This window comes from Podarcis muralis, chromosome 12 (genome assembly GCF_964188315.1).
Source record: "Podarcis muralis chromosome 12, rPodMur119.hap1.1, whole genome shotgun sequence".
Taxonomy (NCBI): domain Eukaryota; kingdom Metazoa; phylum Chordata; class Lepidosauria; order Squamata; family Lacertidae; genus Podarcis; species Podarcis muralis.
This window is the reverse complement of record NC_135666.1, coordinates 8,710,182-8,724,551: the sequence shown is the minus strand read 5'-3', so window position 1 is coordinate 8,724,551 and position 14,370 is coordinate 8,710,182. Positions and strand designations below refer to the sequence as shown.

The following is a 14,370-nucleotide window of genomic DNA, read 5'->3' as shown; positions in this document are numbered from 1 at the left end:
CGAGCCCCCTCAAAAATTTTATTGGGGGGGCTCTGCCCCCCCAATAATTTAAGAAAATTATTGGGCGCACGCAGCGGAAACGTCCTCCGCCGGTGACGTCACCCGGGCCTTGCAGAAAAGGCGCTGCGGGAGTTGCCGCCGCGGCGGCGGGGCCGCTGCAGAAGGGTGAGTGGCGAGGGCGGGATGGGGCCGCGTGCTCCTTTCCTCGGCTGCCCTCGTCGCGCGCCTTGGCTCCCGCGGCCGGCAAGGGGAGCCCGGGCCGCGCGCGGCTGCTGCTGCCGCCGCCACCTCTCCTGGGGGCGCCGCCTCCCCGGGCGGGAACGCTGCGGGTGCGCGAGGGAGGAGGGCGGCCTCCGGGGGCTGGGAGAGCCGGGCTGCCGTGGCCGAGAGGGCTGCTCTGCCAGGCGCCGCTGACATTGGAACTTAGAAAACTTCCCGGGGCAGGACCCCGGTATGGGCCCCCCCAATATTTTTTTATAAGTCGGCGCCCCTGAAAGCATCTGATAGGCATTGCAGCCTCCATCTTTCTCCCCTCTGCCCTCAGCCTCCTTCCTAGCGTTTGGCTGGGTCCAGGGCCGGATTTAGGTTTGATGAGGCCTTAAGCTCAAATTGTTGCTGTTTTTTGTGTGTTGAATATATGCTATATGTTAATTTATGGACCTACTAGGTATCTAAAGCCATTCGCACATAACAAAATATGTATTTTATCAAAGTAATTGTTTAACTGAAATACAATTAACAAGAAGGATATTAATAGTGAAATAATTATTAAGTCTAACTTAAAATGATTTTTTATTCATAACAAACTAAATAATGCAAACACTTTGGCAATAACAAAAGTTCCTTTCGGAACACAATTTGCAAAGACTCATAATCTAGTCTCTAGACACTTGGTATAACATCAAATATTAATAATAGGTGTAAACATATGATGCAAACCACTAATAATTATAAAACGCAGAATGTAGGCACCCTATATAGAGAAATGAGCAAACCAGCGATATTTTAGGGAGCAGGCTAGCAGGAGGGGCCCATGACTTACATCCTAGGAGCCGACACAACACAAAACACTGTTGCTTTATGTTGGTTTTATTTTATGTACTTTTTTACGTTATATTTTGGAAATGTACGTCGTTTTTCCCCTCCTTTAATTTTTTTGGGGGTCCCCAAGAGAGTGGGGCCCTAAGCTATAGCTTCTTTAGCTTCTTCTTCTTCTTCTTTGGCGATCCCGTGTAGCCGAGTAAGATTGTCTTCCATAAACACAGTTTTAACATTGAGTCAGTAAGTGACTGTGAAGGCCAATTCTGGATCCACGTCCTTCCACAGTGGGGACATTGGTTTCCGGGCGGGGGTTGATCACGGTGTGGATTTGCCAAGCGTGACTTCCTCTTAGACCAGGGGTCAGCAAACTTTTCCAAAGGGGGCCAGTCCACTGTTCCCCAGACCTTGTGGGGGGCCAGACTATATTTTGGAAAGAAAAAAAAAGTGAACAAATTCCTATGCCCCACAAATAACCCAGAGATGCATTTTAATTAAAAGGACACATTCTACTCGTGTAAAAACACGCTGATTCCCGGACCGTCCGCGGGCCGGATTTAGAAGGCGATTGGGCTGGATCCGGCCCCCGGGCCTTCGTTTGCCTACCCATGTCTTTGTTGTTGTTGTTTAGTCGTTTAGTCGTGTCCGACTCTTCGTGACCCCATGGACCAGAGCACGCCAGGCACCTCTGTCCTCCACTACTTCCCGCAGTTTGGTCAAAACCCATGTCTTAGCACGTTTCTTCCTTGCGTCCTGAGTTCGAGTGTCTTCAAAGCCCATGACACCTTTGGAAAAGGCTGTTCTCCAACTGGAGCGCTCGCAGGCAAATCCGGCACTAGCTGGGTCCCTCCGAAGTGCCCGGCGCGCCGAACACCTTGCCTTGCGCGCTTACCTGTGCGCGCCCAGGTGAGTTGCCTCGCCTCGCCGGGAGCCTTGCCCCCGCAGGAGCGGCAGGGGGCGCTGCGAACGCTCTCCGGGCCAAGATTCCATCGCCACGGCAACCTGCCAACGGCAACGCAACAGCCGGGTTGCAGATGGAGACCTGGAAGCTGTGCAGCTGCAGTTCGCCAGGCGCACAAAACAAAGGCGTTCTCTCTTTCTCCCTTTCTCCCTGTCCTTAAACTGAACCAGCAAACGCAGATCTCCCTTTTTTTGCATGCTCTGGGAGCTTTGCAATGGAAGCCTCTTTCCTGGAAGAGGTGGCTGCCTCCTTGGTGAGAGAATTTCTCAGCAAAAAGGTAAAGGATAATAAAAATAAAGAGCTTTGCGATCTGCCTTGGAGAGCACTGCATGCGCGCTTTACGATGCTTTGGGAAGGGGAAAAAATAGCAATGCATTTTGTTAAGCTTAAAACGTTCTTTCTGCTTTCCCCAAATTTTGCTGGGAATTGGGGAAATTAGTGCTTTTGTGTGTGTGTGTGTGTGTGTGTGTGTGTGTGTGTGTGTACATATATATATATAAACATATATGAGAATGACTTTGATTCAGGCTGCAACAACAAGCTCTCTGCCACCCACCACGAGGACTACATTTCCCAGAATGCACTTGGGATTCCCATGAACGCGGAAGCAGAAACATGAGTTTTTTCCACCCAATTTGATACGAAAAGGCTGTCCAAATGTTAAAACAGAGAGTAGATTGTGTTGAACACACAGAGAGAGGAAAAAAGCTCGAGCAATGAAGCTGTGCTAGTGATTATTCTGTTTAAAAATAACATTTTTTAAAAATGGAGGGGAGAAAGGGATTGAGAGCTCCCGGGTAGGAGGTGCTATTAAAAGCCATCTATTTGGCCGCTTCTAGCATTTTATCCATTAAAAGCTGCAGAGTGGTGAGAAAAAAGAGAAAGAATTTCCAATATTAAAAATGCATGTCTGCTTTTGTGACCCATATCCATTTCACACATCTAATCCAAGCCTGGATTATTTATCTTATTTGTTAGTTTCACAGAATCATAGAATTGCCGTGTGGGAAGCGACTCATCTAGTCCAATGCTCTGCATCCTTTGTTTATGTTTGTTTAGGCATTTATTTACATGCTTGGCCGCCACTTCATATCATCGGGGGCAGCTTGCAAGCTCAATAAAAAATTATATATTGCAACTTGGGGGGGGGGGGCAAACAAACAGAACTGATACAATGCAAATGAAATCATATAACTTTTTAAAATGGTTTTTAAAAACACACACAAAAAACCCAAACAAACTCAAAAGTTACAATACAGTGGTGCCTCGCAAAACGAAATTATTTCGTTCCGCGAGTTTTGTCGTCTTGCGATTTTTTTTCGTCTTGCGAAGCACGGTGTCGGAAAAGTTTTGGAAAAGCTTCAAAAATCACCAAAGTCTTCAAAAACCTCAAAAAAGGCTTCCACACCGCGTGCTATGAGTTGCTCCTCGAAGTCAAGTCGCAACTGTCTTAACGGTTTTAAGAAAAAGGAAACAAACTTGCAAGACGTTTCCGTCTTGCGAAGCAAGCCCATAGGGAAAATCATCTTGCGAAGCAACTCAAAAAACCAAAAACCCTTTCGTCTTGCGAGTTTTCCGTCTTGCGAGGCATTCGTCTTGCGAGGCACCACTGTACAGCTTTGTCACCTGCCATAATGTCACAGTTTTAAAGAAACTGAAGCCTGGGGGGGAAATGGTTTTGCTGTCAGCCTTGCAAAGTTATATGATTTCATTTGCATTGTATCAGTTCTGTTTGTTTGTTTTCCCCCACCACAAGTTGCAAAGCAGCTTAACCTTATCGCTTCAATACGGTTCCTGTACTTCCTCAGGATCCAGCCCTGGTGAGGATCCTGACTCGCTGGAGAAGCATAGGGATGTAAACACCCGCAACCTCTCCTCCAAACAGGGTGGATAAAAATCAGTGATTTAAAAAATAAATAATTTTTTAAAAAATTGATTTTTTTTATTTAAATCGGATTTTTTAAAAAAATTTAAATCAGATTTTTAAAATAAAATGCTTTTGGAGCATAAATCTTTCTAAAGATAGTTTTCTATTTAAGTTACATTCTAGTCCAAAGGCTAGTCATCAGGAAATAAGGATTTAAGTTTTTCATGTTTGCTAAAACTCAGTCTAAGTTTTTTTAAAAAAATATTTAACCACATCAGTTAACAAACATGGATACATATGCTATAATGTTATTGCTTTAGTTAAATAAATTGCTTAAATGGTGATTAAGGAAATGATTAATTTTCTCCTTGCAATAAAGTACAGCAGAAAAGTTGTCCAAATATAAACAGGTAACTTATGAAACAATGATTTCATAATTATCTGTCTATGTATTTCTAATAGTATAACCAAATCAGTAATTTTCGATATAATTGTAAAAACTACTCTGAAAATTTATTATTCCAAAAAAATAAACCTTCCTCTGGTTGTAAATATTAAGATTATACCAGCAAGAATAAGTCTTTCTGTAAAACAAGTGATTTAAATCAAGTCTTATTGACTAGTGATTTAAATCGTGATTTAAATTGCTTTGATTTAAATCAAATCCACCCTGCTACCAAAACTCAAAATCTGCCCACAGACCCCAAAAGGTTGGCAACCTTTGCTTTATGCACAGAATCCTATTGCATGCCCCTATGCCAGGGACGCGGGTGGCGCTGTGGGTTAAACCACAGAGCCTAGGACTTGCCGATCAGAAGGTCGGCAGTTCGAACCCCCACGACGGGGTGAGCTCCCGTTGCTCGGTCCCAGCTCCTGCCAACCTAGCAGTTTGAAAGCACGTCAAAGTGCAAGTAGATAAATAGGTACGGCTCCGGCAGGAAGGTAAACGGCATTTCCGTGCGCTGGTCTGGTTCGCCAGAAGTGGCTTAGTCATGCTGGCCACATGACCCGGAAGCTGTACGCCAGCTCCCTCGGCCAATAAAGCAAGATGAGCGCCGCAAGCCCAGAGTCGGTCACGACTGGACCTAATGCTCAGGGGTCCCTTTACACCTTTATGTGCTATGCCAACTTCACCGGATAGTATTTTTCTGTAGGAACTTTATCGACAAGTTGTCCTGAACTGTTAAGACAGGATGGGGAGAGGTCTGTATCCTGTACAGCTTCACATCCATCCTCTCTCTTCCCTCTGCAGTGCTTGAAGAAAACCATTGTTGTGATGGACGAAGAATTGCCACGAACAGCTCTCAGCATCAACAACAGAAATGAGCTGCGAAATGTCTTGCACCTCCAGCCTTTGTGCAAGCAAAACAAGGTGAGAAGATGAATCCTCTGTACAAAATTCCCCGGATCCTTTGGAAACCTGAGGGCGGGTGGAGATGAGGCCAGCCGTTCCATAGATAAACTACGGAACTCGCTGGACATGTAAAAAGGTAAAAGTGTATTGGTAAATGATTTATAATGAGTTGAAAAAAATGTTTAAAACTACTTTTCCAAAACACACACACACCAGAGTCCTTTTTATCGAGGATAACCCAGACTGAAATTCCTAGGTGTCAGGAAAGGTAATTTACAGGTGACACTCAAAAAATTATAATATTGTGCTTGATTGGCCAGCAAACTCGCCTGACCTGAACCCCATAGAGAATCTACGGGGCATTGCCAAGAGAAAGATGAGAGACATGAGACCAAGCAATGCAGAAGAGCTGAAGGCTGCTATTGAAGCATCCTGGTCTTCCATAACACCTCAGCAGTGCCACAGGCTGATAGCATCCATGCCATGCCACATTGAGGCAGTAATTGATGCAAAAGGGGCCCAAACCAAGTACTGAGTACATATGCATGCTTCTACTTCTCAGAGGTCCAATATTGCTCTATTTGCAATCCTTGTTTTGCTGATTTCATTTAATATGCTAATTTTCTAAGATTGTTAATTTGGGGTTTTCATCAGCCGTATGCCATGATCATCACAATTATAACAAATAAAGCTTGACATATCTATCTTTGCATGTCATGAGTCTATCTCATATATTAGTTTCACCTTTTAAGTTGAATTACTGAAATAAATGAACTTTTCCACGATATTCAAATTTTTCGAGTTTTACTTGTATGTATGCAACAACTGCAGCCCGTGTTTTGTTAGCCCATAAATGGACAGTGAGTGAGGTCCCACCTAAAAAGGGTTGATAACTTAAGTTGACAGAATATGCAGAAGTTGCAGGTTTAATATATAGAATAAGACAGCAGGAAGAACATACATTTAAAGAAGATTGGAAAGCATTTACTGAATATATGGAAAATAACTGTACACAGCTAAAAACGCTGGCAGCATTAAGATAAATTCAACAGAGTAAATAATTTTTGATGGATGCGAAAGTGGAAAACGGATTTGAACAGTTATAGTAAGATATGCAGGGATGTATATGATATGTAAAATGAACCACGGGAAGAGAAGAAGGGTAGTGTTATGTACTGAAGTTCTCACCCTGGGCCAGCAGGGGGACACTGTAGATAGTTATGCAAATAAGGGATTGAAAGTGACGTTCAGTGATTGGATAGTTTTAGAAAATTGTTACAGTTACGTTGTACTGGAGCTCTATATAAGCAGGCTGACTGAACCCTTCAGTTCAGTTCAGTTCTGGCCTGTGAATAAACAAGAGCTATTTGAAGAATCGCTATGCCGTCTGAGATGTTCACCCACAACTTAACAGGTAGCTCCTGCAGCCAGTGGGAAGCTGTGTATGTTTCCTCCGTGCCGGAAGGCGCGCCGGAAATAGTGTTTGCACATGCGTGAACTGGCCCAAGCCACAAAAACTTTGCTGACCCCTGGTGTAGACAATATTGAGCTCGTTGAACCGGTAGTCTGAAGAATCTTCCTCTGTCCCTCTGTCCACATATCTCAGTTAATGGTTCAATGGAAGACAGAGGTTTTCTCTAACCAGCTGAGCTCTTCTGTTGCAGGCAAGGGAGAATCCCTTGAAAACCCTCCTTGAGGTCATGGCCAGCTATTTTCTGGAGCGTACAAGCGGCTCCAAGGGCCTTAAGGGGAGCCCGCCAGCCCCACAGAAGAAGCTCCCCCAGCCCAGGTGTACAGAGGACTCTGTCCTGAAGAATTATCTCTCTGATGAAGATGCCCGCTTGCAAACTGGGCCTGAAAAAAGCAAAACCGGGACCTTCAGGTATGGATAAGCGCTTTGATTCTAATTCCCTTTTCTTGGGCCAAGAAATGTCGCTACAGATGAATCATCTTGGTGTAACTCAGAAGTGGAGAGCATTTTTCACCTCTGCATTCCCTTTTGGAGATCCTTCTAGTTGGCTAGTGGGTGGAGCAATGGATGTGACTCTGACCTTTGCACAGGTGATTCCAGCCACAGGAAGGTCAGGGGTTTCTACATACACAAACCTCTCTCCATCCTTTGCCCACGCAACTGAGGCACGGATGCTGCAACACAATTGCTGACAGGAGTGAGGCCTTGTGTGCATTTACATAATGCCTGGACTCAGAGGTCTGTTCCAGTTGCGGACTGGCCCAGTATACCTGAAGGAGCATCTCCATCCCCATCATTCAACCCAGACACTGAGATCCAGCTCCGAGGACCTTCTGGTGGTTCCCTCACTGCGAGAAGCGAAGTTACAGGGAACCAGGCAGAGGGCCTTTTTGGTAGTGGCACCCGCCCTGTGGAACACCCTCCCTTCAGATGTCAAGGAAATAAACAACTATCCGACATTTAAAAGACATCTGAAGGCAGCCCTGTTCAGGGAAGTTTTTAATGTGTGACATTTTAATGTATTTTTAATCTTTTGTTGGAAGCTGCCCAGAGTGGCTGGGGAAACCCAGCCAGATGGGCAGGCTATAAATAATAAATAATTATTATTACTACTACTGGATGATCTTCAAGAAGTTATTGATAGTATTTAAAGCCCTTAGAACCTGCCAGATCGCCTCACCCAAATGCACCTGCTTGACCACTTCAATTGATGCAATTAACACTCCTACAGGTGCCACATAACTAGGGCTGGGTGGTATCTAGTTAATGATAAATAGTCATAATAATAATTTTATTATTTATACCCCGCTCAACTGGCTGGGTTTCCCTAGCCAGTCTGGGCAGCTTATAGCACTTATAGGTAAAGGTAAAGGGACCCCTGACCGTTAGGTCCAGTCGTGACCGACTCTGGGTTTGCCGTGCTCATCTCGCTTTATTGGCCGAGGGAACCGGTGTACAGCTTACGGATCATGTGGCCAGCATGACTAAGCCACTTCTGGCGAACCAGAGCAGCGCACGGAAACACCGTTTACCTTCCCGTCGGAACGGTACCTATTTATCTACTTGCACTTTGACGTGCTTTTGAACTGCTAGGTTGGCAGGAGCAGGGACCAAGCAATGGGAGCTCACCCCATCATGGGGATTCGAACCGCCGACCTTCTGACCAGCAAGTCCTAGGCTCTGTGGTTTAACCCACAGCGCCATCTGTGTCCCTTATAGCACTTATAAAAAAGGTAAAGGTACCCCTGCCCGTATGGGCCAGTCGTGTCCGACTCTGGGGTTGCGTGCTCATCTCGCTCTAGAGGCCGTGAGCCGGCGCCGTCCGAAGACACTTTCGGGTCACGTGGCCAGCGTGACGAAGCTGCAGCCGGCGAGCCAGCACCAGCGCAGCACACAGAAACGCCGTTTACCTTCCCGCTATAAAGCGGTCCCTATTTATCTACTTGCATTTAAGAGTGCTTTCGAACCGCTAGGTGGGCAGGAGCTGGGACTGAACGACGGGAGCTCACCCCGCCATGGGGATTTGAACCGCCGACCATATGATCGGCAAGTCCTAGGCACTGAGGTTTTACCCACAGCGCCACCCGCGTCCCTATAGCACTTATAGAAACATAATAAAAGGTCAAACATTAAGAACTTTCCAATATAGGGCTGTCTTCAGTTGTCTTATAAAACTTGTGTAGTTTCTTATCTCCCCGACATCTGATGGCAGGGTGTTCCCCAGGGAGGGCGCCACTACTGAGAAGACCCTCTGCCTGCATTCCTATAACTTCGCTTCTCGCAGGGAGGGAACTGCCAGAAGGCCCTCGGAGTTGGACCTCGGTGTCCGGGCAGAACGTTGAGGGTGGAGACGCTCCTTCAGGTATACTGGACCGAGGCTGTTTAGGGCTTTAAAGGTCAGCACCAACACTTTGAATTGTGGTTGGAAACATGAAGATACTTTAGGACCAGTGTTATATGGTCCTGGCAGCTACCCCCAGTCACCAGTCTAGCTGCCACATTCTACATTAATTGCAGTTTCCAGGTCACCTTCAAAGGTAGCCCCACTTAGAGCGTATTGCAGTAGTCTAAGCGGGAAATAACCAGAGCAGGCACAACTCTGGCAAGACAGTCCGAGGGCAGGCAGGGTCTCGGCCTCCGTACCAGATGGAGCTGGTAAACAGCTGCCCTGGACACAGAATTGACCTGCACTTCCATGGACAGCTGTGAGTCCAAAATGACTTCCAGGCTGCGCACCTGGTCCTTCAGGGGCACAGTTAACCCATTTAGGACCAGGGATTCCCCCACACCCACCCGCCTCCTGTCCCCCAAGAAGAGTACTTCTGTCTTGTCGGGATTCACGATGGTTTTCAACATATATCCCCAGCTCAACAACACAATATACTGTTGTTGCCTTCCTATTAATATAGTGCTGTGCACACCCCAATCTCTGAATAGTAAGAGATCCCAGAGGGCTTGGTTTCCTTGGAAGCAAGGTCACTGGTGGCTCCTTTGTCATATTATGGTTTTATTTATGCGCCTGTGCCTGATGAACGGAAGAGAGAAAGCTCACTGAAATGACACCCATGCCTGCTTAAACCATGAGACAGAGTTTCTAAACCAAAGTGTGCTTCTATCCGACTCCATGGCTCTCCAAGCAGCCGTTCCCATACTGTGGACTGTACTTTGGCGATCACTCGAAGCCGAGTAAGATTGCCTTCCATAAACACGGTTTTAACAGTGAGTCCGTAAGTGACTGTGGAGGCCAATTCTGGATCCACACGTCCTTCCACAGTGGGGACATTAGTTTCCGGGCAGGTTATGATCACGGTGTGGATTTGCCAAGCGTGCCTTCCTCTTAGCAAATTTCTCCCTTGCGTCCTGAGTTCGAGTGTCTTCAAAGGTAAAGGCTGTTCTCCGATTGGAGCACTTGCAGGCAAGTGTTAGCCAATTGTTGGTGTTTATACTGCTATTTTTTTTTTAAGTTTTTCCTTGAGACTGTCTTTAAACCTCTTTTGTTGACCACCAGCATTATGCTTTCCATTTTTAAGTTTGGAATGGAGTAGTTGCTTTGGAAGACGATCATCAGGCATCCGCACAACATGACCAGTCCAACGAAGTGGATGTTGAAGAATCATTGCTTCGACACTGGTGATCTTTGCTTAGAGAGTCAGTGTGGTGTAGTGGTTAAGAGACGTAGTCTCGAAATCTGGGGAACCGGGTTCATGTCTCCGCTCCTCTACATGCAGCTGCTGGCTGACCTTGGGCTAGTCACACTTCTTTGAAGTCTCTTAGCCCCACTCACCTCACAGAGTGTTTGTTGTGGGGGAGGAAGGGAAAGGAGATTGTTAACCGCTTTGAGATTCCTTCGGGTAGTGATAAAGCGGGATATCAAATCCAAACAACAACTCCTCCTCCTCCTCCTCCTCTTCTTCTTCTTCTTCTTCCTGTACACTGGTCTGTAGAACCATCAGTGGTCCATGAACTTCATTCAGGCAGTCTAAATGACAGACCTCCTTGCATCTGTGTCCTTGCAGCTACGAGATCGATGGGGAAGTAATCCCCAAGCGAGACCTGCACAAGAAAAGCGAAAAGTGCAAGGCTGGGACGGCATTCGAGAGCAGCTCTCCTTCTGAGGGAGAGAAACCGGCGAGCCACCACTACGGGGACTTGAGGACACCTGAGCTGTCTTTGAATGCCACGAGGGAGCAACCCCAATCCAGGAGCGGTGGTCTATTTGACAGAGGAACGATGGCGGCCCCCCCAGTCAACTCTCCAGAGGTTCTTTGCTCTCATTCTAAACATTTTTTTTGTTTTTATTATTATAAAAAAAATTAAATAATTTTATATATTGCACGTCTGTACCACCTTTCTGACAAGGCAGCCTAGGAAAAATTTGCAGTTTCAGATATGAAAGTAGAACAAGAAAACCCCAACATTGGAAAATATGTAAACATAGCAAAAAAAATAAAAATAAAAAATCCCCCCAGAGTCATCTCAGGTGGTTTCCTCAGAACCTGAAGGCAGGGACTTCCTTAAGTTAATACACTCTCCACAGTACAATGGTAAAATGCCATCAACAGGTCCTTTGAGAGATTATTTTTCCGGAGAATTCTCAGAAAATATAACCTCTGCTGTGCTCTCTTCATCAGGTCTTTGATGTTTTCTCCCCAGGTTAGGTCATCTCTCATCTCCATTCACAGAAATCGAAACACTGAGACCTGTTCCACACACTTCCCCTCAATAATGAGTGGCTGAATATTCAATTTACATTTCCTAAAGTCCACAATAATCTCTTTTGTTTTCTTTGAGTATGTGCTGTTAATGGAGGAGATCTGGGTTCCAGTGAGTGACCTACCCAGGCTTTCCCTGTAAGGGAAAGTAATTGTTTGGGGAAAATGGCTTTCACCAGGCGACAAGGGGGCGGGGCCTAGCAACACATAGTGACTGCTCATTGGGTGCATTTCTCTGCAGACTTGCAGCTGATTGGCCACCAGAGGCAGACTGAGTGATCTAATTGATGATTATGTGGGTCATTATGTTGGGGTGACAAGAACAGTGTTGAACCCTGGCTGGGAGAAGGGCAGTGCCCCATTTTGCCCTGAAGAGAAACCACCTATTCTGGGCTACATGGACCCAGAATCTGGCTCAATGTAAGGCAGATTCAACCATCCTAATCCCTATGGTACAGCAATTAAAACTGCACATTTGCAAAGCTAAGCAGGGTCTGACATGGTTCCAAACTGGATGGGAGACTGTGTGTTGAGATTCCTCCATTTGCAGGGGGTTGGACTAGATGACCCTCGGTGCCCCTTCCAACTCTACAGTTTTTTGATTCTTTGCCATCATGTGTGGCTCATCCTAGGGCCACCTTTAGATGTTTTGAGGAGTTGAGCTATCAATGTCGCTTGTACAGAAGAGAAGGACAAGCGTAGGTCAGGTACCCCTCTGTCATAAAAAACACTGCTGTGTGTATATTCTCATTTTATTCTAAAAACATGAATCTTTAGGGTGCTTTGGTGCATCAAGGCCTATAGAATTGTAGCAAGGCCTGTATACCTGAAGGAGCGTCTCCACCCCCATCATCCAGCCCGGACACCGAGGTCCAGCTCCGAGGGCCTTCTGGCAGTTCCCTCACTGTGAGAAGTGAGGTTACAGGGAACAAGGCAGAGGGCCTTCTCAGTAGTCACGCCCGCCCTATGGAACGCCCTCCCTTCAGATGTCAAGGCAATAAACAATTATTATACTTTTAAAAGACAACTGAAGGCGGCCCTGTTTAGGGAAGTTTTTAATGTTTGATGCATTGCTGTATTTTAATATTTTGTTGGAAGCCACCCAGAGTGTCTGGGAAACCCAGCTAGATGGGAGGGGTATAAATAAAAAATTATTATTATTGTTGTTGTTGTTATTGTTATTATATTGCTGTTGTTGTTGTTTAGTTGTTTAGTCGTGTCCGACTCTTCATGACGCCATGGACCAGAGCACGCCAGGCACTCTTGTCTTCCACTGCCTCCCGCAGTTTGGTCAAACTCATGCTGGTAGCTTCGAGAACACTGTCCAACCATCTTGTCCTCTGTTGTCCCCTTCTCCTTGTGCCCTCAATCTTTCCCAACACCAGGGTCTTTTCCAGGGATTCTTCTCTTCTCATGAGGTGGCCAGAGTATTGGAGCCTCAGCTTCAGTATCTGTCCTTCCAGTGAGCACTCAGGGCTGATTTCCTTTAGAATGGAGAGGTTTGATCTTCTTGAAGTCCATGGGACTCTCAAGAGTCTCCTCCAACATTATTATATAGCTTCATCTATATAGCTATATAGCTTCATCTAGTCCAACCCTCGCAATGCAGGAATCGTTTGCCTAACATGGGACTCAAATTCATAATCCTGAGATTAAAAGCCTCGTGTTCTTACTACCGCTGTCTCAACAATTTATTTCAGGAATCCTTGAAAAGACGGCGCACGAAACAACCATCTGGAATCCGGAGAACATTTAAACCCGGAGAGGAAAAAGAAACTGGAGACCGTTTCCCTGCTCCGATGGGGGATTCGCAAGAGGGGGCAGGAATCTCCAGGCCATCTGCAAATCTCTTTTCTCCGCACCTTGGCCGTTCCATTGACGTAACCAAGGACTATTCATCCATGATCCTGACTGGCTCGTACACAAATGCCGGCGGGGAAGGGGCAAGAAATTCAGCCCAAAGCATCGAAGGCCCATTCGCCAAACTGATGTCCGAAAGACGCCCAGTTGAAGAAAGGAAAGCTGCGCCCCTGTACCCTGCGGAGATGAATAAGGCGAGCAGCCGCTTGAACTTTCTTACGAGGCAGACGGGAGCTGACCGTGAAAGGACAGCGAGATCCACACCGAAGAGCGAACCTCAAAATACAGAATTCAGGTAGGATCAAGATTTGAAATGCGCTCTATGTGGGCTGCAATGCGCTCTATGTGGGGCTACTTTGAAGGTGACCCGGAAACTACAACTAATCCAGAATGCAGCAGCTAGACTGGTGACTGGGGGCGGCCGCCGAGACCATATAACACCGGTCTTGAAAGACCTACATTGGCTCCCAGTACGTTCCCAACCACAATTCAAAGTGTTGGTGCTGACCTTTAAAGCCCTAAATGGCCTCGGTCCAGTATACCTGAAGGAGCGTCTCCACCCCCATCGTTCTGCTTGGACACTGAGGTCCAGCGCTGAGGGCATTCTGGTGGTTCCCTCGCTGCGAGAAGCCAAGTTACAGGGAACCAGGCAGAGGGCCTTCTCAGTAGTGGCGCCCGCCCTGTGGAACACCCTCCCACCAGATGTCAAAGAGAAAAATAACTACCAAACTTTTAGAAGACATCTGAATGCAGCCCTGTTTAGGGAAGCTTTTAATGTTTAATAGGTTATTGTATTTTAGTGTTTTGTTGGAAGCCGCCCAGAGTGGCAGGAGAAATACAGCCAGATGGGTGGGGTATAAATAAATTATTATTATTATTATTATTATTATTATTATTATTATTATTAACGACGTCCAGTTGTTTATTCACACACTTATGTGTAAATATGCCACTCCAGTGCTTTATTTTCTGGTAGGTTAGGATAGCTTAGTCGGTAAGAGCATGAGATTCTTAATCTCAGGGTTGTGGGTTCAAGCCCATGTTGGGCAAAGAGATTCCTGCGTTGGACTAGGGGGGTTGGACTAGATGACCCCCGTGGTCCCTTCA

The 14,370-nt window shown here is 46.2% G+C and overlaps 1 protein-coding gene across 5 annotated transcripts in view; it reads left to right on the top strand.

Moving 5' to 3' along the window:
• Window positions 1-2,026: 2,026 nt before the first annotated feature.
• Window positions 2,027-14,370, top strand: part of MINDY4 (MINDY lysine 48 deubiquitinase 4) — a 95,858-nt gene continuing 83,514 nt past the window's right edge. The window contains exons 1-5 of one of the 5 annotated variants that reach the window (XM_028749704.2): window positions 2,027-2,276; window positions 5,119-5,238; window positions 6,885-7,102; window positions 10,708-10,951; window positions 13,104-13,558. In XM_028749704.2, coding sequence (XP_028605537.2) covers window positions 2,214-2,276; window positions 5,119-5,238; window positions 6,885-7,102; window positions 10,708-10,951; window positions 13,104-13,558 — 1,100 coding nt within the window. In that variant the 5' untranslated portion in view covers window positions 2,027-2,213. The other 4 variants (XM_028749703.2, XM_028749701.2, XM_028749702.2 and 1 more) reach the window with 4 other exon arrangements.